This window comes from Egretta garzetta, unplaced genomic scaffold (assembly GCF_000687185.1).
Source record: "Egretta garzetta isolate BGI_Z169 unplaced genomic scaffold, ASM68718v1 scaffold361, whole genome shotgun sequence".
In the NCBI taxonomy this organism is placed as follows: Eukaryota; Metazoa; Chordata; class Aves; order Pelecaniformes; family Ardeidae; genus Egretta; species Egretta garzetta.
In genome coordinates this window covers 708266-733074 of record NW_009258688.1, presented here as the reverse complement: position 1 = coordinate 733074, position 24809 = coordinate 708266, and the positions used below count along the sequence as shown (strand labels likewise).

Below are 24809 nucleotides of genomic sequence, written 5' to 3'. Positions count from 1 at the left end.
ATGCTGCAGCCCAGGTGAGGAGGAAGCAGTCTGGTCTGGTGATCTGCGGCCTCCCTGGTTAGTCAAGATGGTCAGGCTGTGACTCACGCTCCGGCCCTCACATGAGCCATCCGCAGTCAGGAGTGTTTCAGGAGACTTTGACCAAGGAGGGTTGTGCAATCCAGCCAAGGCCGCCTCAAACACTCATTTGCAGAAAAACATTGTGCAACGGTCACTCATTTACTCACAAGGAAAGGATCACCGTGTGAGAGAGAGGAAGAGGGAGACCTCCTGAACCCAGCAACTTCTGCAAAGAAAAAAACAAAAAGCCCGTGTGGCCCCTTCGTGCACAGCGCTGATTTAATGCCACTTTGCACCCAGTGAAATGATCTATCAATAATTCACTGAACTAATTACACCAGCAGGTTGTGTATAACCTAAAATAAAAGCTATAGCAATCAAAGGGCGATTCAGGCTGGGAAGGGCCCCTGGAGGTCGCCAGGCCGATCCCCGCTCGAGTGGGGCTGCCTCCCAAGGTTGCTCAGAGCCTCATCCTTTCCGTGCTGCAGGTCCCTGGGGCTGGAGATCACACAGCCTCGCTGGGGCCCTGGGCCAGCATTTCAAACCCTTGCGCTGTGAAAAATGGTTTCCTCCTACCCAGCTGGTGTGAAGACCCCGCTTGTCCTACCAGAGTCCCTCCTTGGATGGGTGTTGCACTGTGCGATACTGGCTGGCTCTGCCTGTCGTGCCCAGGGTTACAGACTTGTAACATTTCTGTTGTCTCCTGCCTCTTTTGGGGTGTCATGTCCCTAGGAAGGAAGCGGCCTCTGATTCAGAATTGCCGGAGCTCTTGGCACGAAAGGCTGCTTAGTCAGGACTTTAGTTTACATGTCCTTTCCTCTGCTGCTCCTCCATCCCTGGTCTCACAGGGCGGAGGCAGAGCACAGGAACGAGGCCTTCGGCCTCCTGCCCTGAGATGAGCAGGGTGGCTCAGCACTTACCTTAGGTCCTCCTGGTGAGAGAAGACGCAGCTTGGTTTGGACAGAGCTAAAATACTACTTACTGGAATCTCTAAAAAAGTGCGTTATCTCCAACACCAGGTGAACTGCTTTCTGCTTTATTGCTAGCAGAGAAGGCAGGGTGGTTGCACGCGCTCTGAACAAAACTCTGTCCATGTAAGTTTGCATTATATAGAAATAGTCAGCATGCGGCATACTACAGAGGCTGCGTGTGCCTCCTGCCCTCCAGGTCCCCTCAAAGGAAAGGCGGTGAACTGCTGTGTGCAGCAGGATGTTGGGTGGAAACACACGGCAGGTTTGGCACAGAGCAGCTGGGGAAAGGACCTTGAGCTCTGTTCCTAGCAGTGAGGAGGAGGACAGGAAGCCCCAGCTGGTGCAAATGACACTCTTGCCAGTTACGGATATACATAACTTCGGCTCAGGAAAGGCTTTTGTAAATACCACAGCCTCAACTTTGCCCTGTTCTGCTTGGTGATGACAATTTGCTGGGAACCTGACAGTTTTCCATACGTTGCAGAAGTCATTCCTGCACCCCAGCATTCTAGGAACGGCAGCCTGATCAGCTGCATGCCTGCAGGAAGAGGGAGGGTGTCAGCGCTTGCCCAATACATGCTGGCGTAAAAGTGACCTTGCACAATCCTAAAATGATTTTCTCATCAGGTTCTATTACCATCCCAAAATAAAGTCTGCCATGCAGACACTAAGCCCATCTGATGCTATTTGGAGGCCTTAGAACAGATGTATTGATCCGTGCGGGTGAAGGCTGTTGGTTTTTTTCTTCTGCGGGGCTGTTCCCTGAGTGACCGCAAGGAAAATGGGTCTCTGGATACAAACTGGAAATTCAATAGCACATTAATGCTTTCTGTGGGGCACAGATGGTATCGGGGTGCAGCGACACCTTCAGCAGATTGCCTCTCTCATTTTGGCACATCCCCAAGGGAAGAGGTGACACCACCATGGGTAGCATTTAGGATGGTGAAGCTCTGGGAATCACTTCTGCAGGAGGAAAACAGAAGAAAATCCCACTCTTCCACAGTTCAGCTTTGCATCCTCAGAGCTCCAGGGTTCTGCAGGAGGGCCAGGGCACGTGATGATCATGAGGTACAAGTGCCACCTGGGTGTCAATAATGTGTGAAAATAAAAATGTGTGCCAGCAGCTGAGATTTCATCTGATAATTAGTTTTTGAGGCTACTTACTACGGCTGGAGACTCTTGGCTGTAAAGCGATGTTTCCTGTGAAGAACCTGGAGGGCTTTTTGCTTCCCTCTGCATTCTAGATACGAAAATCCAAAAGACCAAAAGCCTCTTCCAAATACTTCAGAAGAAAATGGGTATTTCTAAAGGGTGAAGAAAATTGTTAAAACTGTGAACTGATGATGCTAAGTGCTTGAGAAGCAGGCTGGATTTCTAGGGCAGAGAACAACTCTAAGAGCAGAGATGTGTAAAACTTTGCAGATTTAATGTATACATTCAAACAAGGCTTTGAAGGAGTAATTTTTCCTGTGCTTTCAAAGTGACTGGGGGCTCTCAGTACACTCCATCACAGCAGCCAGACTGCCTAAAAGCTGTCCTGTGTGGCCAACCCTTCCTCCTGCCATCAGGGGAACACCTGCAACACAGTCAGGCACACAAGGATTTCATACTCTCTTATTTTTAGATTTCTGCTAAAACCCCTCAGCTTTACAGCTGAAAAGAAACAACAACCAACTCAAAAGCAGCATGGATCTGAACTTTCAAGATCCCCCAGGGTACAAACTTTCATTTAATTCAGTAAAGCCTAGTTCCACCTACTTTTACCTTTTCCCATCCATCTTGACACTAGCTGTGCTCTGGGATTTCTCTCGCTCTCTCACTCAGCAGACAGCTGAAAGTGCTAACGCTCCTGGCTTTATCAGGTGCTTCTTTATATAAAACTAGTTGCAGTGACACCCCCTACGTCCTCTCTCCTCCAAGCTGAGCTACCCAAACTTCTCTCCATCCTGGAGATGCTGGTTTAGTTTTTGCCAAAGTTTGTTCTTTTCCCACAGAGATGAGGTAATTGTGCATATTTTAACACACTTTTGAAAGAACCCTGGAGTATTTCTGTTTCCTGTCTCCACGCATGAAAGGTACAGACAACCTGAGGCTATTTTGAATCACCTCATAACCTCTAATTTTCCCCCTGCTTGTCGTTTACTGAGTCACCTCTAAGGAGTAGTGCCTTCAAGTGTGATTTTGGGCTTTTGATATTTTGCTGTTGGTTTTGCTTTTGGGTTGAAATTTTGGGGTTTGTTTTGGGTTTTGTGGGTTGGGGTTTTTTTTGAGATGACCTATCTTAAAAAAGGCTTACAGGGGATAGATAACCTTTTAATGCAACATCACAAAATTAATTAGGTCTCATTCATTTTCAAGACACAAGATGTCTAACACTGCATTGCCCTGTAGATTGATGAAACTGTCAACTTTATTTTCATTTACAGGCAATTCCTGTACTCTGTGACTTCCCACAGATTTGTGTGTATATACATTTAATTATAGCATACGGGTGCTAAATTTACAGCTTTAGATATTTGTGTTTTTCTTTGGGAAACAGTGCTTTCTACCCACAAAGACTTTTACTGTTCACAGTTTAACTGTGCTGTTCACACATCTGATAGTTCTTGAATGCAACTCACTTCTTTAAACTGCTAAGGAGTTAAAGCTTAAAGAACAAGCTTTGGTTTCTTCACTCTTTAACCAATCTGCAAATTAGTCGCTGATTAGTCACTGTAATGGAATTCTTAACTTTTCTTAAAAAGCTAGTAGTTAGCAATAGTACAAAAAAAATATCCAGAATTAATGAATCGATGGTCGAATTTAGCATAAATTTAGCAATCACTGATAGGTGGTTTGTAGTGTTCATCCAGAGATTAAGAGCATTGCGCTTTGAAACAAATCATCCATCTTGAAAGCGCCAGGCGGTCTGCCAAAACGCCTGTGTCAAACCAGCAGGCTGTCAGCAGGTGGGGATGCAGGGGAGGGCACTGGCAAGTGCTGCATCGCTCATGGTAGGTGCCTCAGCTCCCGGCACAGTTCCAGTACAGTGGTGGACTCTCTTCATATTGCATGCATGTAAAGTCTGGATTATTACAGTTATGAAAAGTTATCATTGTAGTAAGGGTTGTACTAGGGACTGCTGTTTCCATCAATACCCAAGGCACACTTGATCCATGGCCAGGCATATTCTGCAACAGAGAACAAAAATGATGAGAAGCTTTTCAGGTGCTCTACTCTCAAACTATTTCCCAAGCTGACTGCAGCAGGATGCCACCAGGAGTGGAAGCAGCAGTTCTTCACCTTCTGGGCTGCACATGCACGCTGCCTAAACTACCAGTCCACCCTCCCATTCCCTACCCCTCTGCCTTCCTCTCCCCTTTTTCTTCCTCTCGCATGACTCACAAGCGAGGATCCCATCCTCTACCACAAACTCCCAAGACAGAATTTCAACACCATGCTTCCTTTGCTCTGTAAGGGTCAGCCTGGACCATTACTTCCCTGCTTTCCTACCACATGCTCACAGACAAGGGCACTAGCACTGTATTGCCTTTCCTCACCAGAGCCCCGCAGCGCTGTGGTGTTCTGAGCCAGCAGCTGAGGGGGCAGTGGAGAAAATACAGCAGCTCCCAACCTTGCTTCAGTGTAGGAGCATACAGGAGTTACAGGGCAACACCTTTGCACCAGTCGTGCTATTTTATGTTATGTGGTGCAGTGGGATCCTCTGTCTGGCTATGATTTCCCCTGAGGGCCTTCAACAAGGAAATTAAAGGGTTACTGGGAAATGGATCATTATGAGTGGGAGGGGACTAGTAATTATATGTTTTCCAAAACAAGCATTCCTAACTTTAGAATGAGAACTTTACTGAAAAAACGGTCAACAGAGCAGAACGAGTGAGAAGCTTTTAGCATTAGGTTTCATCTGCCCATTAGCTTCTGCTTTTTTAGCCACAGATAGAACTACGCAGCGTGTCTGGGAACCTCATTACCTGTCAATGGGGTATCCTCCTTCACAAACGTTGACCAAGGCATACAGCTGTCTCAGTGCATACTCATACTGAAATAAACAAATGTTAATCATTTCAGTGATGAAGAGCAGGTATTGTTTATCCAAACTAAATTGTGCAAGTAATTTAGAGATGTTGTTCATATTCAAGGTGTTTAGCTGATGGTCTTGATGATCTAGTACTAGGCTGAATGGATCTTTCTTCTGTGTGCTTTGCTCTTTGAACTCCATTAGGTAAATTCAGCTGTGGCTGCACACTGGCTCCTTGGGCAAGGGTCGCCCATCTAACCAATTTTATTCAAAAAAACTCCACAAAACCAAAAAATCTCTAAAGAGGAACTAAAAGTTTAACAGAGCAATGTGGCCTCCTAATAGCCTGGTTGATTAGAAGCTCCAACTGAAGGAGTGCACCTGCTTTTGATTCGTATACAGCACTTAAATCTTGGCTAACTGCCAGGTAATCCCATTGCTTTCTGCTAAAATCAATTTGCTGTTGACTCATCTTACCACACACCACTGCCTGCTTAGGTTATCTTGCTTGACATCAGGCCTGGGTTGTCTGGAATAGGAACTGACCTGTCTTATTCTTGTCTAAACAGTGCTTAGCACAACAGGATTTGGTCCTCAACGAGGATCCCAGGAAGAGCAGACAGTAGTAAAACCCCTAAACTAAAAAGTGGCACTCGGGAATTCAACAAGACCATGGAAGTAGCAGGTAGGCTATTGCAAGGAACTATGCAACACACAATCATAATACAGAAATCTGAATGCACTGGCATGATGAATTCATAGCAGTAGTGTTGTGTTTCTGTTTTGCCAGTAGAGATGCTTCAAGCAGAAATACAATGTAACTTATTTAATATTGGGATTCTGGAGAGGGAGCTGATGAAGCAACAGCACTAACTAGTAAAAATTAGGGATTGTTTTGGGGGTTGTTTTTACTGAAAGTATTTTTAGTTATCTTCTTGCTTATCTACAGGTGTAGTGGAAGTGGTTTCCTGCTTCCCAAAACATTACTTACCCTTTCTCCAAAACTAAGCTGTATGATTGCCCCCAGGCTAGCTTTTTAACAAAAACTGATTTTCCAGATGTTCTTATGATTACTGTGCTTGTTTTACTGGTACATTTACCAGGTTATATCTAATGCTTGACTTACCAAGGGTAAGTGCCAGTTGAAGCAATGAGCTTTGAAGTGGTTCACTGCTGACTGGTAGCAGTCATAATTGCTGATGGTCAATCTGTCTGACAGAATTCGGTTGGTCTGTTCTTTTGATCCTGTTACTACGGTGATTATCTTTCGCATGGATTCTTGGATGAATTCTTTCACCTGCACACAAAAGGACAAGAACTTAAAACATGCTTTTTCTAAACCTAATTTGAAGACTTCGAATGAAACTTCTCTTTCTTTAAACTTCCCTCAACTCTTGGGCTCTTTAAGGAACCTAATTTTGCCATTTATTTTTAGTAGAGTCTTTTGGACCTCTTAATACACAAATGAAAACTAGGAAGACAGGAAGTCAGACTCCTGGCACCCAAAATCACTCACTGTCCTTCTAGGGTTCTGCCAGAAGAAAGGAAACACCAATAACACCAGTACTGAATACCATGCTTTTTGATTTGGGAGACTTCAGTCCCACTGAGGCAAGAGCTTCTCTAATACCAAAGAGTAAGTCCTCCCAACAAGAATCCCTATGGATGCAGATGAGGGATTTCCTGGCAATAAAAGTTGTGAGACTGACTTTTGCATGCTTACATTTGCCTAGAGAATCACTACTGAATGTGCCTTGTAGAACAGATCCCTGCATTTTAAAGGAAGAGCAAACCCTCAGCTAGAGGTTACCAGACTGAAGAATATATGTTGCAATCTGCAAAACTGGAAGCGACCCCATTGGCTTCAGGGGTGTTACTTCTGCCATTGCTTATGATGGAAATTAATCTGACCTGATGTGTAGTTCAAATTAGTTCGATTTTTTTTTTTTTTTGCTTACCTCCAGGTGTATTTTCATCTCTGCAGCAATCTTCTTAACCTCATAAATGTCATTGGTAGCCATCAGCTTTCGTTTCATGATTGCAAAAGGCACATCAGGACTAGGCGTCAGGTCATTGTGTTCTACAGGTGGCAGAGAAATGGGGGTAGCTTTCTTCCCCATGCCCTGAAACTGCATCACTTTCATGGAGGAGATGCTCTGAAGGTTGGAAAGTACACAAATGGAAACTGTCAGTCACCTCCAGTAGGTAGCCTGTCTTTGCTCTGCCATGCAAACCTAACTCTCTAAACTTGCTTTATTAGAGAAAATAAAGGAGATTGATGGGCGGTGAGTGTGTGTGCACACATTGAGTTTTTTTAATACAAGGTCAAGGCTGCCAAAATCAGGGAACTTTTATTTCCAGAACTCACTGTGGGGAAAAAGACCGTCAGGTTAAGTAACCGAACTTCTTTTTTTAACAAACAATTAATCTGTTGAATAATGGGACTATTATAAAGGATGTATGACCTCTTAGCTCTTCCCATTTGAGGGATCAATGTACTTACTAACATTAATATTCATAATATGCTTGGAAGTGGTAAATACCCTTCTTATACTTGACTGAAGTGAAGTGTTCGATCGCTGGCAGAGCTTGGAGGACAACTTGTATCCTGACTCCTTGGATTAAAGCACAATACAAAGCTGTATTTCCTTTACCATCAGGACCATCATCTCTTAAATGCTAAGTGGTCTTCTGAGATGAACAGTTTCACTTTCTAAATCACTGTAAACTGGCAGGGTTGATTTCATTTTTTTTTAAAGGGATGAAAGTATAGGGCACAAAAAGTTTTAAGATATATCTGACCAGGAAGCCCACTCAAATACGTACTCTGTTACCATACTGCATCACATGGCTCGTGTTGGTACGCTTCTTCACCAGCTGAAACTGCTTGTGGAGCGTTTCTTTTCTTAGGTCCTCCTGCATGAAGAAACTTCCATGTGGTCACAGATACTTACATTCAGCTTTCTAAAAATGCAAGGAAACCTGGAAAGTGTCTTAGCTGCTAGTATATAGAAGGAAGTATAAGGCAAGAGCTATACAACCTTTGAAAGACATAAAAGTCAATATTGAAAAGCAGATTTGACAGCATATTATCAAATTGCTTTTAGTGATTTCCTAATCTCCTAGCAAATAGGCACGAAGGAAGTGGGCCAGCATACAAATCCCAGATTTGTTTCATCAATACTGTTTTCCATTTACGCTAATGAATGGGTTAGCCACAGTTCAGTATTTAAGGCTCCCTGAAGCAGAGGTACAACTTACTGAACTGCCCAATTTGTTTAATAAATTGGGAGATGTGGTCTCAGATCAGCAAATCAAGATTATGTGAATTTGAAACTAGAAGTCAGACAGTTTCTAACCTTATAAATAACAAAAGAAGACAATGTTTCTGAAAGTTAGTTTCAGACATAAATTTAGTGGCCCAAGCAAATAAAGATGATATATGGTTATGAGTAGTAGATAAATACTTTTACCAACTCAATGTGTTAATTTCAGTGTCACACAAAACCCAGTATTTTCACAAATCCTGTAAAGGAGCTATTTTTAAAAACCCCAGTGATTTTCCATGCATGGAAATGCAGAAACCTCATGTAAGTAACTTACCATATCTGAATCTTCCATCCAATTCACACTGTACCAGTCCCCAAGATAAGTCTGCCTTTCATCATCATAATAACATGCATAAGATGACTCTCTGGGATTTGCAGCCGTTGTTGCATAAACTGTAAGACAAATAGAAAGTAATTTTTTTCTTTTTTTAACCGCCACATGATTTAGTACTTTTCTGCATGTGATGTATTTGGCTAAGTATTTTGGCTTTCAATCATTTACTTCCAAGTAGCAGGAAGGAAAGAAGCCTGTTAATCATTCTGTTCAGTCAACCTCAGTGCTGTTACAAGAGCTCCTTCCTTGCTGCCAAATGTGTGGTCTGGGGTGTTTAAAGAGTATGCACTTCTGAGAGAAAAATCTATTATTCAAAGGACTGCCTGAGAACACTGTGCAGTGACAACAATCTATACATTCGTTTTCTTTATTACAATAATGAGGACTTTTTCCCAGACTTGGAGTAAATCCCCTAAATCATCTTTTCTTCCAGAAAATGCCACCTAAGTCATATCCTTTCTTGGATGACGCTCTACACTGAGAGAAAAGGAAAACAAATCTCTATAACATCTGCCCCAAGCACAGTATTCCCAGTAAGTCATTTCTAACACAACAAAAATACTGTAAACATGTCTTTACAGGTATTAGTAAGACAAAAGCTATTTTGGCTTTTTGCCGAAGTCAACTCATAGCATACTTGTGTAACTGAAGGGAAGTCCAAGTTTCAAAATGAAGAAGTGTTAGGCATGCTTTTATATAGCTATAGTGTTGTTTCTATTCAGAGTGTACCTCAAGTTCAAAAGCCAAGAAGTCTTAAATCTTGTCTTTGTAGTAAAGTGCCGCTCTTAGCACCCTTTAAAATGCTTACTACGTAACCAGTTAAGCTTTGTAGTTCACCACTGAAGGCTGCCAAAGACAGCTTCACAGTATAATACATAAATTGTCAATTTTTCGCCTTTCTAAGTCTGTGGCAGAGCTGATGGTAAAACCAGAAAAATGGAAATTTCCAATAGAACAGACTTTGAAAAACACTGATTCACAGAGCCTTTATTTTGAACAATCATCAGTATGAAACATTCTGTGTGAACTTTCTGTAAATCCTTGATAGGGCTGTAAGAAGTCTAGGTGGGTGCCAGGCAGCATACTCCAGGGCCAAAGACCCAGGAAGCCACGGACAGGCACGTGGTTGTCTTCCCTGGAATCACAGCTTCAAAACTACAAGAAAGCCAAAGCAATCAGTCTCCCTGCCATGGAGCAGGAGTTTGAAAAGGTTGTGATTCCTCGTCCTAATCAAGGCTGAGCTTAGAAACTCTGAAAAATTTGAGTTCTGCTTCCTGGGCTATTGTGCAATAAGCGTAGCAAAATTGCCTGGCAATGATGTCTCCCAAGTGCCTTTGCTACTCAATGAAACCGATAGCAGGAGCTTCACACCTGCTGTGAGCTGTGCTGAGGCTGAGAAATGTCAGCATAAGGGCAACCACATAGTTCCTGAAAAGAAATACTTTTTCAACTTCTCATTTGCAGGAAACCGAAAGACTTGACAGTCTTTATAAGGCTCCATTAATTCTTTAAAAGGAACTTCCCATGAATGGAGAATATTACTTTCTCTAATTCTTGTGCTCCCCTGCTAAACCCATACATAAAAGTGCCTTGAACCTATCCCTGACAGAGTATCTGTTTAGGTCCCACCTGTGACAAGCTGTGACATCTAAGTTCATGAAGTTTACTGATTGCTCACCATTGATATTATCAGCTAAATGATTCATCATAGATCCAGACTCGCATGCTTCAATGTAAAACACCATCTGTGAAATAAATCAGAGACCTTGAGAAACTCCATGAGGAAATGGCAAAAAGTCCTTCAGTGCTCTTCAGCTGCAGCTGGCTGGCCTGTACTGCCATCCCTGAAACAAAAGCTATCCATAACGCTACAAAATAAAACACAAAAGCAAATAGATCAATTTTTCATTTTGGAAAACTAAACTATGTGGAAAAGGGAAACATAATCACAATGAAAAGATGCTACTAATCTCTATAGAACCCACAGGGATCTACTGACTAATGTACAAAGCACAAATCAAATACAATCACTCTTTAGGCACAGCAATGTACGGCTACTGAATGTAGTATTTCTGGAACCAATGGCCATTTATGTGTTCCTAAATACAGCCAGCCATAGTAGACAGATTAGCACAGAAAGATGCTTAAAAAAGATACTAAAAATGTTCTAAACGTTGAAGCTGCTACAATGCCCTAAATATTAGGGTTTGTGCTTAAAACTACTTGTGATGAAATAAATGCACAGAATTTTCTGACAAGAGGTACAGTCTCTTAAAGTCTCTTAAACAATGTTAGTAACTGTAAGAGAAACACGAGGTATATGCAAACTTCCTGTAGTAACAGTGCAGTCTGAAGTGAACTAAGCACAGGAAGAACAACTCAGGTACATATTATGAGGGTGCAGTAGTTGTTTCTCCACCATTGGTCAAAATATATACTGTTCTCAAAAGGCAGTACACTACTACAACATTGACTGCAAATATGCAGTAAACTAAAAATAGAAAGAGAAAATTTGGAGAGGATCAATCCTTGTAAATGCAAAATCCTAATCCAAATTTCATTGCATGGCAACAGCTTCCTCCTCCTTTAAACATCTCTCAAAATGAAGACAAATATCTCTCTTCCATGTCAGCTGCTCTTTTAATCTCACAACTTCTGATATGTTTGTTTACCTTCTGGTATTTTTTGTGACGATACATGTACCAAATAGTCTTATTCAAGTCCTTCACATGAAGCTGTAAAATAAGAAGGCTTCTATTAAAACCACTTTAATAGACACAGAAATCACTTAATGGGAATACAAACTTAACTGCTGTGAATAGCTTTACTGTTTCCCCTTAAATATATCCAGTGCTTTGCCCTTCTGAAATACAATGTTCTGGTATTTACCACTCCAGAAAAGATGAGTAATGGTCCTAGAGATATGTATAGTGCACCAGAAAGCCAAGTCATACCTGTGTGAAACGGTCTGCTTGGACCACCAAAGTCCAATGAAATATTAAATGACATAATTTAATTTTAATTTGAATGCTTCAGATTCAAACTTGAAAAAATCCAAACTGGGGTGACGATGCTCCTTTTCTGCCTCCCCTCTCAATATGGCAGTGCATCAAATAGTTTTGTGTTTTACATTTATTACCTATTATTTGAGTATGTCACTAAAAGGATAGGTTTTATGATAAAGTAATCCCTCAAAATGCTTACATCGTCATCAGGAAAAGCCAGAAGTCCTGGGGCTCCATGGTCAGTGAAATAAACGAACACATGATCCTTGGGACCACTGTAATGAAAAAATTGCAAGCAAATTATTTCTAACAACTCCAACCTAATCTTCACTACAACAAACCTCATCTGCTTCTCAATGCCAAGACACGGCAATATTCAAAAATTATACAGCTGAAGCACCTCCTCCTCTCAGTAATACTTTTTCCCCCCAAAGCATAGTACTTCGGGTGCTTATGAGAGGAGATGAGTGTCTGCAGGAGGAATGAAACCAGGGATGTAGGCTAGTCCCTCAAGCATGGGGAACTGGGCAATTACACTTCACGTTTCACTTCACCAGGCAGGGGCTGGCACGTCGAGTATGGTGGGAGCACAATTGTTTCTTAACGCCTATCTGAAGAATCTGTTATACTGCAGGCATTCATAGCAGTCTGGTAAAAAAGGAATGGTTTTATAACTAAGTTATACCGAAGCACCAATAACACAGGGATAAACCATAAAAACGTCTTTGGTAAGATCCTTAGGTATGTTTATGTATTACCTTGTTGTGATCTGTATGGCCATACTTAGCCAAATCAGTCAGCCTACATCTCCATGAAGAACCAGTCCATATACAACTCACCCACTAGGCTAGACTGGCATGTGTACTAAGTTGCTCTGCAGTCGATTGAGCACTGCGTGCTCACAGGCTCTGATTCCCTAACGTCTGCGCAGTACACTGTTTGCTGGGGATTTTTATTACATGCTAAAGCAAACAGATCATGTTTGGGTGATATTAAGGTCTTGCCCAAACAGCCAGATCTGCAAAGGGATTTTGCTTTTAAACTGTGTTCAGGAACAACTAAATATAAAAATACTGTGAACAGTTTGGAAGGAGTCCCCAAGCCCTCCTCTCTCCCTCTGTATCAGTGGTCCAGAAATCCATATTTGCTCTTGCTCTTTCCTAACTGCAAAGAGGTATGACTGCAGCAAATCAAGGGGACACTGTCCAGGCTTCTGCCTGGCCTGGGAGACAATCTAGAAGCCTTTTGGACAGAGGATAACTGAGTTCTTGTCCCACCCTATAGCAGAAGTCAGACCACTTGGAAATTCACACAACACAGCCTAACAAGGAAGGGTTGGGTGTTATTTTTCTGGCTCCCACTCTTGACCCTAAGTGCAAAAAATTCAAACAAGGTGAAATGTAAATAACTAAGACTTTTATATGTGGGTTCAAGTTGTCTTCCTCAGTATCAGAGAGTCTTTGGCCCTCTGCACAGCCCCTCCCTTATTTGACTTGTAACATCGAGCTTTCACAGGTGAGGTGTGCTCTGAAGTACTTTTTTTTTAATGAAAAATGCTTTATAGTTACATCTTGACTCATTCCAGCCACTAGAAGAGAACAATCTAGTAACTGTACAGCAATTTATTAACTTTTTGCCTACATGCCTTGCATATATCATTTTCTCTCTCAGCTTTTGAAGATGAAATTTAAACAACTGAGAGCAATACCTAAGTTGACTACTGCCCTGCTCCCTCATTTTTTTTATTCTCCCCAATGCCAGTGCAGGATTCTTCCCTTCTGTTTCATTGCTTTGTCTCTAAAATTAAACTGTCAGATGAAGATAGGCACTTAAACAATTTTTCTTTAACTAGGTTAGTTCTTCCAAATGGTCAAATTTAAATTCTTAAAGGTTTTACAGGAAATACTGTACATAGAAAAATATAACATGATGTAACTCTTTACCAGTGGTATTTGAATTAGAAATATAACACATCTTAGTAAATAGGCACCATAGTTTATCTCAAACTCTGTAGAAGCAAGATGAGTAACTGACACCAGGTATCTTTTCAAGAGGTCTTCTAATTAGACCCTCAAATATATTGCTTTTATTCTTGAATCATCTAAATTATATAAGCCTTTATAAACTACACCCATTAATTATAGATCTTACATTCTACTTAGCCAGTCTACAATCTATTATTGTTAATATATTAGAATACTGCCAAATTTACAATCATTTGTGTAACTTAGTTTACAAATACCTTAAGCATAATGCACCTATTACCAGGTTAATTGCTTATACTACTTTTTCAATTGCAAAGATTTTTTTCGATTAATTATAAACTACAATTCCATTTCGTTATATTCAAAGCCTCAATAACCTTACATCTGCCACAAAGACCATGGCTGGGATTAGACATGCAATTCTTCCAACAGATGAGCTGTTTAAGCTGTCTCTGTCCCTCTGCCACTGACTGCTAAGTCTCACCACTTCAGGTGACTAATACAACTGTTCAGGTACATTAAGCCAAGCCTTAGCAAACCCTTCCTAGAGGTCTCCAAACCTTAATAAAACTCTCTTCGAAAAGCTATTCTTGCAAAAGACAATAGTCTAAATAACAAGTACCTTAATACAGTTGACACTATCCTCTATAGTTCTTAGACCTTGACCTATACTGGACTCCATACCAGCCAAATATCAGCAGTTGTTTCTTGGTGCTGGATAGTTTAAGAAACCAGAACCATTGGATTTCTAATATGAATGCCCTGGAATTGCCATACATAGTCTTGCTGGATTCTCAAGTTTACCCTCTTCTTTTGTTGAAATCAGTGCCAATGTACAACGACACATGCAATTACTTTCTAAATTAAGCTTCTCTTACCTTTTCAATACTTTTCCTGATCCCACCCCCTTCACTGCTTCTGCATCTCCTCTGAGAACAGCAAGGAAATTCTTTGGAGTAACATCCTAAGGATTTAAGAGGATTAAAGTTAAATCTGATCATATGAACAACAACAAAATCTTCAGTTAGAAAGATGGCTTCTGAAAGTCAGAATCCATGCACAGATGGCACGTTTAGCTGGACATCCTTTTCAATATATCATCACATAATTTATTAGCCACTGATGATTCACTCAGATACTGAATCATGAAATCACGAAGTTACTGGATTACTGTTCTGATTTAATGAAACAATTAGTCTTACACAACTGTTCTTCAGATTGAGTTACAACATTTATGAATGCAAGACTTTCCCTTATTTTATTTTGCATGCCAGCACAGAAACAGTGTAAAGGTTTATTTTTATGACCACTGCTTCACTTCAAAGCATCTATCATTTACATTCATCTTATGAACACCAAACTTTATGCCAAACTATGCAGGTGCACAAGCTGGAGGCTTTACACTATGTGCATTTTGGAGTATAAGCTACAGGCTGAAAGGATTTATTCAGAACATTGGCTAATGCTGAACCTTCCCTGGGGAATGGTGTTTCATTCCTACCTCCTTTGTATAGTCCTTGGGCACTCCAGCATACACATCTGTGCCATTAGGCCTATTGATGATAATGCCTTTTGTTGGATTTCTGAAAGTTAAACAGAACATAAATATGAAGAATTAGCCATGTGCCACACAATGACCACAGAACAACTAGGAAACCATTTAAACTGTCCTGACTGACCAGCTTGCCTGAGAGAGTATGGGTGCTTGCACCATGTGTCATCAAGTGATCTCAGAATATAAAAGCCTTTTCACTTCAGTGAGTTACATATACTCGCCACAGGTGTCCTTACCCTCGGAGTACCTTCAAGTATCCTGCCTCAGATCATGTCGATTAATCTGTAGGCAGGTGGTCTCTAATGCTATCATCTCTCTACTTTCAGTCTTGCCTTTAGCCCCTTTTCTTCTTTGCTCCCGGTGCTGCTGTACATGTGAAGTCCGCTGATTTCTGCTGAAGTTGTCTCAGAATTAGAGGCTGTATAACTGAACTGTTTCATATAGAAAGCAAAGATATGCTCTAGAGAGTCACCAAGAATGGTACATGTACCCTTCTTTGTTGAATGTACATTCTGGGAATTAATCTGATAACGTCCATTCAAAAAAGCCCTGCAGGTCATACACGGAGCTTCCCTGTGTTTGTGGTTTTAGGCTACTTATCTGCTGTAAACTGTTAGGCCTGGGAGTTAAGATCACTTACTCTCATAACAATGAAGCTCTGCAGTCCTCAGTGCCACAACTGATGCTGAGTTGTGGAGGAAGGCTTAGAAAGCTCATGAGCACACTTCAAAGGAGAATTATTATGCTGATGGATAAAACGTCTCTATGCATATGAAGGTGGTTTTAAAGGCTTTTTTTTACAAAACTGCTACCAACTCAAAATACACTGGTGACTATGGCATGTTTGTAGTAACCATATAGTTTGCGACTAGTGCACGTTCATCACTTACTCATCATTATCAGCAATGTCATCATACATCATGACAATGATCTGTTCATCTGGAATTCCATTTCGGTGTACAATCTGGTACGCGTGGCACACATCTGCCTGAAATTAAGCAGATTTTCATTACTAGCTTTAACAAAGATTCTACCTTTGAGCCAAGAAGAGAAATAGCTTTGCAGGCCTAAGAGCAGGCTATTGTCCAAAGGAAACCACTTTCAAATATAAGAGACTGAGGGTTGCTAGCAGGCTGAAATGCATGGGTTAAGCCAAAACTCAGTGTTTGTAATGGCATTAGTAATGGAGACTATGATTAAAATCTCTCTCTTGTTTACCTATTTTGAGTTCTTATTTAAACAAAACCCAGAAGTTACTTCAGACTTGGTAAGATAACAAAATTTAACAAAAGGTTCTCAGCAATGTTCTGCATTCCATGAGAAAATCTGAATGAAAACCTTGTGCGCTGACAGACAAATCCAAAGTGTGCTAAGCAGAAGAAGAGTTGGATATCCACCAATTTCAATTAGTTCTGTACCAAGCCTGCATGACTAAGCATCAAAGACTGTGCTTGGCTTAAGCAAGTATGATTTACCAATCTCATCTCTGCAAAGATTTTGTTAAATTTTGTTTCTCTAGGTGAGAATTCTGGTTAAGGAAAATTTCCTTTTTAGTTATGTATTTCTTGTGAAGTAACAGTGAAGCAACTTCCGGGCAAGAAAACATATTTCAGTGGAAAACAGAATTGCAGAATTTCTGTTCAGGCTCTTCTCCTGACTTGTACAGGATATGAATATGCAGTTTTTCTTTACAGAACCACCTTCCCATGATGCAGAAATAACAATACTCATAAAAGTGATATTACAGTAAATGCAAACCTCTATCAAAATGCTAAATTCTTAGTAACCCCAGCCCAAATAATTCTCTTCTTTTAGACATGCAGTCTGTGAATGACCTAATGGGATATCAACAATCATTCCTAAACTCTAGAACCACAACCTACCACATGCTAGAAAAGCTGTGCAGATTTAATGGAAGAAAGCTCATCTTACAAATGCACACGCCAAATGCAGGCAAGAAGCAAGCTTTAAAGCTTAGTTCTATTGAACTCATCAAAGTGGTTTAAGTGGACCTACATAAATTCAGATTATTTAGGAGTATTAGTGATTTTGACTATTTTGACTGAAAGGACACTGTAAAATCCTGTCATTTTATAATCCTTGGTGTTCTAAGTGTGGCTGAAGCTGAAAAGAGAGGGTAGTTGTGCAAGATTCTGGGAAGGGTGACGTACGTTCAATTTTAATGAACTCTCCCACAGCAGAATCTCTTCACTTGACTAACCCTGAAAGTTAAATTGTCCTTACTAAAAGCAGTTCCATTTCCTACCAGGCAGGTCAGCCTATGTTCTCTTCCACCTATCCCAGACAATTGCCACTCTTTCTAGCTCACCATTTCCTTGTACAGCATTATGCCAGCTGCTGCCTCAACAAGTCAAAAGGCAGAGGTTAAACAGAGTTATAAAGGCATCACATATAACATGAAACAGCAGAGTGCCGGTTTGACTAAACAGGTATTTGATTTTCAGAAGCAACCCAAGCAAAAGTACAAGAAAACGCTCATCAGGGCATCTCTACACTGATTGATGAGTAAATCCTAGATCCCCTCTCACTCTCAAGACATAATACACTTCTGTTACACTGAGAGAAACAGGCTGGCAACACACAGAAATGCTTAGGCATACAACAGTGATTTAGTATCAACACATTCAACCAGCGAGTGTTTGTGCTCCCACAGCCATGTAGCTGGCCAGTAGGGACTTCAGAGGTGTTTTTTTATTAATACCAAAGTACCCCAAATTAGTTAAGCTTTGTAAATGTTTTATCAGCTTTTTTGTTTCTTCTGTTTGTTCACTATGTCCTGTCTTAGTAAACAGTAAAGTAGACATTGGTGGTAAATTTAAATGGGTTAAATTCCCTAGTGTGCAGGGAAACAGGTCAATGTAATCAATTCCCCTCAACCTTGACTTACGCCTGTTTGGGGATTGTTCCAGCCTTTTAAGGCTTTTGCTAAGGGAACTGTGCCAGCTGGTTGCATAATGGTAGCACCAATGTAGGCTAGAGCAGCAAAAAGATGCTTTCTGCTAAAACTCCATTGGCTGAAGTAGGACAGTTTGAGTAAACGGTTGGGGTTTTTTGCATAGAATTAGCGGACCTGACTAGCCACCTTTGATGTTGGTCACATGCTCCTCCTCTTCCCTCCCATACACATAAAAAAATAAATCTCTCTAAAACCGGAATAGAAACAGTCTGCTGCTAGAGTAGGGGGGGCGTATGTGAATCTAGAATATTTCCTGTTGATGTGTAACTGTCTCTCAAATACTGCTATTTGAACCCTGTTTCTTCCAGAGTTATTTCTGGCATAGCTGTACCCGTAAAACCACCCTGAAGGAGACAGCCAACATTGTTCCAGATCTCTTGTTGGTATTATTCTTGTTGGTTTAGTATGTGAAATGAATGCTACAAACATTTACTGGATAGTCACTAAATACTAATACTTTTGTGGCCATGATTTGGGCAGCTGCCCTGCACAGAAGAATGGGAGAAGGTGTAGCTGTACAGCTACCGCACAACTGACCTCAGGTGCCAGCTCCCAAATGGTCACTGTTAATGGCACAGTTCAAACCTTCCATCCTCAGGTTAGTCTGAACCCATTGCTACATCAATAAATTTATGTGGAAGAACTATGCTTAAATCTGCTTGAATAATTAACTCCTAGATTTTGAAAGCATGGAGATCAGAGGTGGAATTCACCTGTTTTCCTGGGATGGGCATTTTGTTTCCCCAAATGTACATTTGGGGGAAATTCTAAAAGGAAAAAAAAAAAACCCCACACCCCAACTATTCCTCTGCCATACAGCTGTTCACGTATGAGTGACACAGCTTTCAAGCAGACTGGTGGGGCAGGAGTGTTGGAAAAATCAGGTTGTTTTATGACACATGCATGCATAAATAGTTCCTAAAGGGAAAAGCTTGGATTTCTGTGAAATTGGTTACTTTTGGTCTTATGACTGCTAGGTTCATGGCTAAGAAGCACGTGTAATGAAAGGCCAGCTTCATTGCAAAGTGGCACTGTTCCCATTACAGGTACGCTGAAGTGCCACAGCTTAAAAAAGAATGAACTCTAATATGTAAGCATGGTAGAAGAATATGTCTGAAATGCCAGCCATGTTTCATTCCCTTGACTAAACATACATCAGTGCATCAAACAAAAACTGTAACCGTATTAAGAACTTAGCAAAGGTTTTCCCATAGCTTCAGTTACAATTTTGTAAGCAGAGTGAGGAAATGTTAACTGAAGCCAAGTAGCCAAGGCAACCCAGCATCCCTAATGTCTGCTACCTGCAAGACTGGAGAATTTAGCACTGTCCTGGAATAAAATACTGCTCTGGTTGGTAGTGTGCAAAACCCTGAATAAACCCTACCCTATTAAGCTCAGTAAGTAGAAGACTAAAAACAACACCTGGAAAGAGACCCATGTATGCAAATGCAAATGTTTTTATTTTCAGCATTTTAATTTTACCAGACTTTTTCAGCTATTTTGCTCCTCAACTATGTACTCCACCTTTATTAAGACTGTTTCTCATGAGGCTTTTCCATTGACTATGTCTTTTGGAGTATCCAGAAAGTATTGGTCTGTCTCTCTTTCTGATCCGTTTGTGAAGCCAGCTTTAGGTTTTAGTTAGCTGGTACGACCACCTCCAAGGAGAGGCAGAAGTACATACAAAATTCTATTTATCTTAAGGAAAGCTAGTTGTTGGCTCATTCTCTAAATCCACCAGTAGCATTTCGTGCTGTATTTGCTCACATATGTCACTAAGCTTTACAGAGACATATCATGTAGCTCTTTGCATTGTACAGAGCTGAACCACTTTGTCAGGGAATGGGGGGAAGCACTCTTTCTGGTATATATTATGAATGCTTCGTTGCATTTAGAGAATAGCAGCCAGTCTGGTAATAAAAAAGCTGCTATAGAGGAATCAGAATAACTGTGGAGGAGCAGAGAGGAGCATGTCGATAGTCCTTCCACAGCCCAAGCAATTCTAATAAAAAAAACTAAGTTATGGGTAAAAACACCGAAGAACTGATAAGCCAGAAGCATAAGGCAATATACAAGCTAGCTTTGCAATGACAGTAAGCCTGTCACATTGGGCTGTACACTATTCAAAACACTTAAAATTTATTTTAGAAACTTGATGAGCTAAATGTGTAAGACATTTAGATCATCCTGATTAGGAAACAGTCCCAGTTCAGCCATCACAGAGGAAACAAGTGCCTGCAAGGTGTGAATCTCACTCAGAGATAAGTGCAAACGGTGGTTTTTTCCTTATCTGTCTACACTTGAGGTTTGCACCACTGATAGTGGATCCTGACCACTGACAGCTGAATTACAAGTCTTAGAAGGAGTTTCAGATTCCTTGAGGTTACAGGGGCAAACTCAGCATTTACAGGGTCTGCACAGTCTTTACAAACTTACTGTTCATGGAGTCTGTAGAGCATACAATGATGGACTATTTTCCCCACAAATTTTCATGTATGAAATTAGACTTTTTTTTGAAGGTGTAATATTCTTCTCCTTTTACGGTTGTTGAGTCAGATGAACACATCCTGCCATTAGGTAACTATTGCAGAAGGCAACAGAGTAGGTTTTGACTGTGCTGTGCACAGACAGCATACAAAGCAACTGGAGCTCACAAAATACAAATGTAATACACAAACATGAAACATCATGTATTAACTGTACCCTGAACAGCTGAACTGAGCAACTGAAACCCAGAGGTGTGTCAGCAGAGGTCTCAAATTACGAAGGGATATTATCAGTGCTTAGCTGCATGTAGGGAACAGCAACCAGTCCAGTAATAAAAAAAAGTCACATTGAGCAACTACTTACTGGAACATTCATGTGTAAAAATTCACTTGTACACAGGCTAGACCACAGAAGCTCTGAGGAAGAAAGGTGATGACAGGAGGAAAGTGAATTAGAGTACAAGATTTATTCTGCAGTTTATACCTTGGAAAGCAAAGAATTACACAAATCTGCAATCCTGGAGTGCTGCTGTACTTTCTGATGATATGGGTATTATTCTACTGAAAAATAACATGCATTTCTCCATGTGGTCACTATAGAATGACTTTCACGATGGATGAAGCACGGAACTGTAAGTCCAAGTCCTACTCCTGCTTCCACTGCAAATGACTTGAGCAAATAATTTAAATATTTACAGTGCTTTTGCTTCCACTGCTGTAAAGTAGGGAATACTAACAACACACATAAAGACATGGTTATCAGTCTGCATAATGCTTCCAAAATTCTGTTGTAACTGCTGAGATTTCTCCTTTCCTCCTCTGTAACTCTCCTAGAAGTCTACAGTTCAGCTGGTTTTGCTGGGAACAAGTTTCCCCAATTTTTTGGCACCCTTCTCTGGATTACATTTCGTGACGCACACAGAGTGGATCTTCCATGAACAATTGCCAGGTCTGTCTCACAGTATGCCCTCCCACCGGAGGTGCTCCCTCCTGCCAGGCCCTTCAGGTTGGCTACAAAAGCCCGCTAGGCAAGACAGCACAGGCTGCTGACGCACTGCATCGTGCAGGAATTGATTCTTTTTGTAAAAAGTTAAGAGGCACAGTACATTGCCCAGGACAGGTAAGTGGGAGCTCAGCCCCATTCTGAAGGGTCCTTCACACAGATTCACTTATTTTGAGGCTGATTTTATAACTTTGATAGGATTATTAGTAGTGGTCTAATTTTCTTTTTTTTTTTTTTTAAATGTTAATACTGTACCTGAAGCAAGTGGTAGAGGTTAAAATACAGAAATTTCTAGGCATGAAATTCAGAACAATCTCACATCGCAGGTATTTTGCATTGTTAGTTGATGTTACCTTCAAAATGAAGGTGTTTAAAGAAATCCTGTTCTCATTTTTACTAATGTTGAAAAGCAATAACTTAATAGCAGTCTGCAAAGCATGACCACACTCAAAAGTTAATTTGCTTCTGTGAAACTGGCATGTTTAGAAAACTTATTGTTGGACACAAATATGTAAGTGCATCTTGTGTTCTTGATAACTCTATTATACCTGGTAGGCATACTTGCCATTGAAGGCTCGCTGACAGGAAGATCAAAAACTCTATGCTTGGGCAACTGCAGCAAAGTAATTCTCATGAGCCACAGCTTCAAAAATGTAATTTTATTTAAAGAATGAATGTTGCAGTATTAACTCCTCCTAGAGTGGAGGAGAGCCAGCGAGACTGGTTATACAGCAATAGGAACAACCAGTAATTATATTTAGACACCCCAGGGCGGGCAGCGATCAAGTACAACACTAGTATTTTTATAATTGTATTCCGATTTCAACTTTTAAAATCTCTTTTTTCAGATTTAATTTGAGATAGGAAGGGTCTACATTAAGGCTGCAATATCCCAAATATGGTTATCAGGTGATAGCTACAGTGCAAGGAGCAGGCAAAATCCCTAAGACTAGTGTGTCAAAGTGTTGCGGTAGCATTTGCCAGTAACAGGTTCTTCTTCAGATGCAACAGGGTTGTCAGTCTGGTTCATTTAGTTTTAAGCTCACCACTGCGCTGAAATGATAAACTGGTTGTGAGCTGAGGGGGAGGAGAAACGTAAACATAAAACCCAGCATACCCAACACACAAAAGGCTCATTTCTTCCTCAATCAACAGAAATAGAGAGGATGAAGCCTCTCTAGATTTTACACGCAGTTACATTAAAAATAATACTTTTAAAAGTTTCAGTGTTTGGCAAATCAGATTGATATATGCTCCCAGTACATTTAATACAGTTTAACTTTTAAGATGCTGGCTTTGTACACTAGGGTTTCACTCTCTGTTTGAGTTCACCTTAGTCTAGTAAACTATTTTTCTAACATGTAGAAATATACAAATGTACACATAAATCAGAATCAAATGGACCATGTTCTCCAAGAAAGAAAAAGCTAGTTCCAAGTTTAGAGCCAAGACTGCATTTAAGTGTAAATTAATCTGTTTAAGGGATTGCCCAAGAATTCCCCAAAGGGAAAAACTGCAGTAGTCTCCTGACTGCTGATTATAAGTCTTGAACTTAATCAGAGTTAAGTCACTTGGATTTAATCTTGTCCATCCTGACACTCACACTCACACCACAATTCCACAACACACTGGCTTTGACAGCAGTGTCAAACTCAGGAGTTCCTGTTCCCTTTTCTCCTCTTTCTGCCATTCACTCTGATCCCTACACCTCGGTGCTCCACACCCTTGTAGTGCCAACACAACTCTGAGATCATGCTGTCAAACTCAGCGAGCAAACTGATTCAGGTTAAAGAGAACCCCCCTTCTGCATGTCCTCCACCCCACAAAAACACACTTGTGCATTTGTGGCCTTCACAGATTTTTTTAACTGGAGATAAGAAGGGGAGCTTTTTCATAACATAAGGAAAAGAGGACAACAAATGGAAAGAAACATGCATGTGTCTCAAAATGAGGTTTAATTTAAAACGTCATTTATTCACCTGCAAGTTGGGGTCAGATCCTCTAGCCTAGTAATAGAATATTTAGCCTAAATGATACAAGTCTCCCAGGATGCAAAAGCATGATTAGAGGAAGAATACTGCACCTCCTGCTAATGACAGCTTCTCAAAAGATGAAAGACTGGACAAAGTTGTAAGCAAACAAAAAATTAAAATAGTAAAAGGAACGGTGGAAGGGAATTCCTGGGGTGACAATGCCAAGAATTAAGGCCAGGCTGTGAGTGAATCTTGTTGCTGATAGTTTTGAAAACTTCACACACTCCTGGAAGCCTAGAAGTAGAAGCACTTGCCCAAAAGATAGAAGGGCTGAACTAGTCTAGGCAGCTATCATCTCCCCGTGAGTCCCAGAGCAGGCATCTTCTGGAGTGTGGCCAGCATCAGCATGTGGGACCAGTGGTCCTTACCTGGTGTCGATAGTTGTACCAGCCGTTCGAACCTGCAACAATCACCACCCAGTGCTTGCCTCCATCTTCAGGTTCTTCCATGGGGAATGTGCTGATGCCCAGAGCACAGCACAGCAGCACAATCGCTTTCAGTATCATCTCTCTCCTTTATTTACTCCAGGAATGGGAGGGAAAAAAAAAAACCTAATGAAAAAGTTTGAGAGAATTAGATCAGAGGACATCAGTCAAAAATAAAACACAAACCAAACATCAGTAGTGTCACAACTAGAAGTTTTTCTTGCTTGTGGGGTTTTTTTTGTGTTTTACAGACCATTCAACCCACAATACAATTTCTGGTCATATCTTCCTTTAGCACCAAGCTGCTACTAGTTACAAGAGTTTTCTGTCAGCTTTCAAATCTGACTGAAAGCAATTTTGAATAGGACAACCAAGTCTTTCAGCTCCCTCTGGTTGCTTTGTTCTACAATAGCTAGTCATGAATAAGCCTCAAATACAGAGCAAGCCTCACTATCAAGTATTTCACAGATAAAACTTTTTCAGATTTGTAACTATTCTCTTGGCCTCTGCTTATGTAGTTCCTGGTTTCCACGCGCTGGCAATTAGCCCATTATTACCGAGTCAAATCCCGGGTGATATAGGCACAAGGATGCATAGACATTGAGAATTGCTTGGGAGCTGGAAGGTCAGA

The 24809-nt window shown here is 40.9% G+C and overlaps 1 protein-coding gene across 1 annotated transcript; it reads right to left on the bottom strand.

Moving 5' to 3' along the window:
- Positions 1-450: 450 nt before the first annotated feature.
- Positions 451-24332, bottom strand: LGMN (legumain). Its single transcript, XM_009648971.2, has 13 exons — positions 24122-24332; positions 16145-16242; positions 15201-15282; positions 14578-14663; positions 11914-11989; positions 11382-11444; positions 10388-10454; positions 8650-8768; positions 7873-7962; positions 7005-7202; positions 6173-6343; positions 5000-5067; positions 451-4201 (listed from the first exon to the last, which is right to left on the bottom strand). The coding sequence occupies exons 1-13, from the start codon at positions 24257-24259 to the stop codon at positions 4162-4164; spliced, it is 1296 nt and encodes a 431-aa protein (XP_009647266.1). The 5' UTR covers positions 24260-24332; the 3' UTR covers positions 451-4161.
- Between the last annotated feature and the right edge of the window lie 477 nt (positions 24333-24809).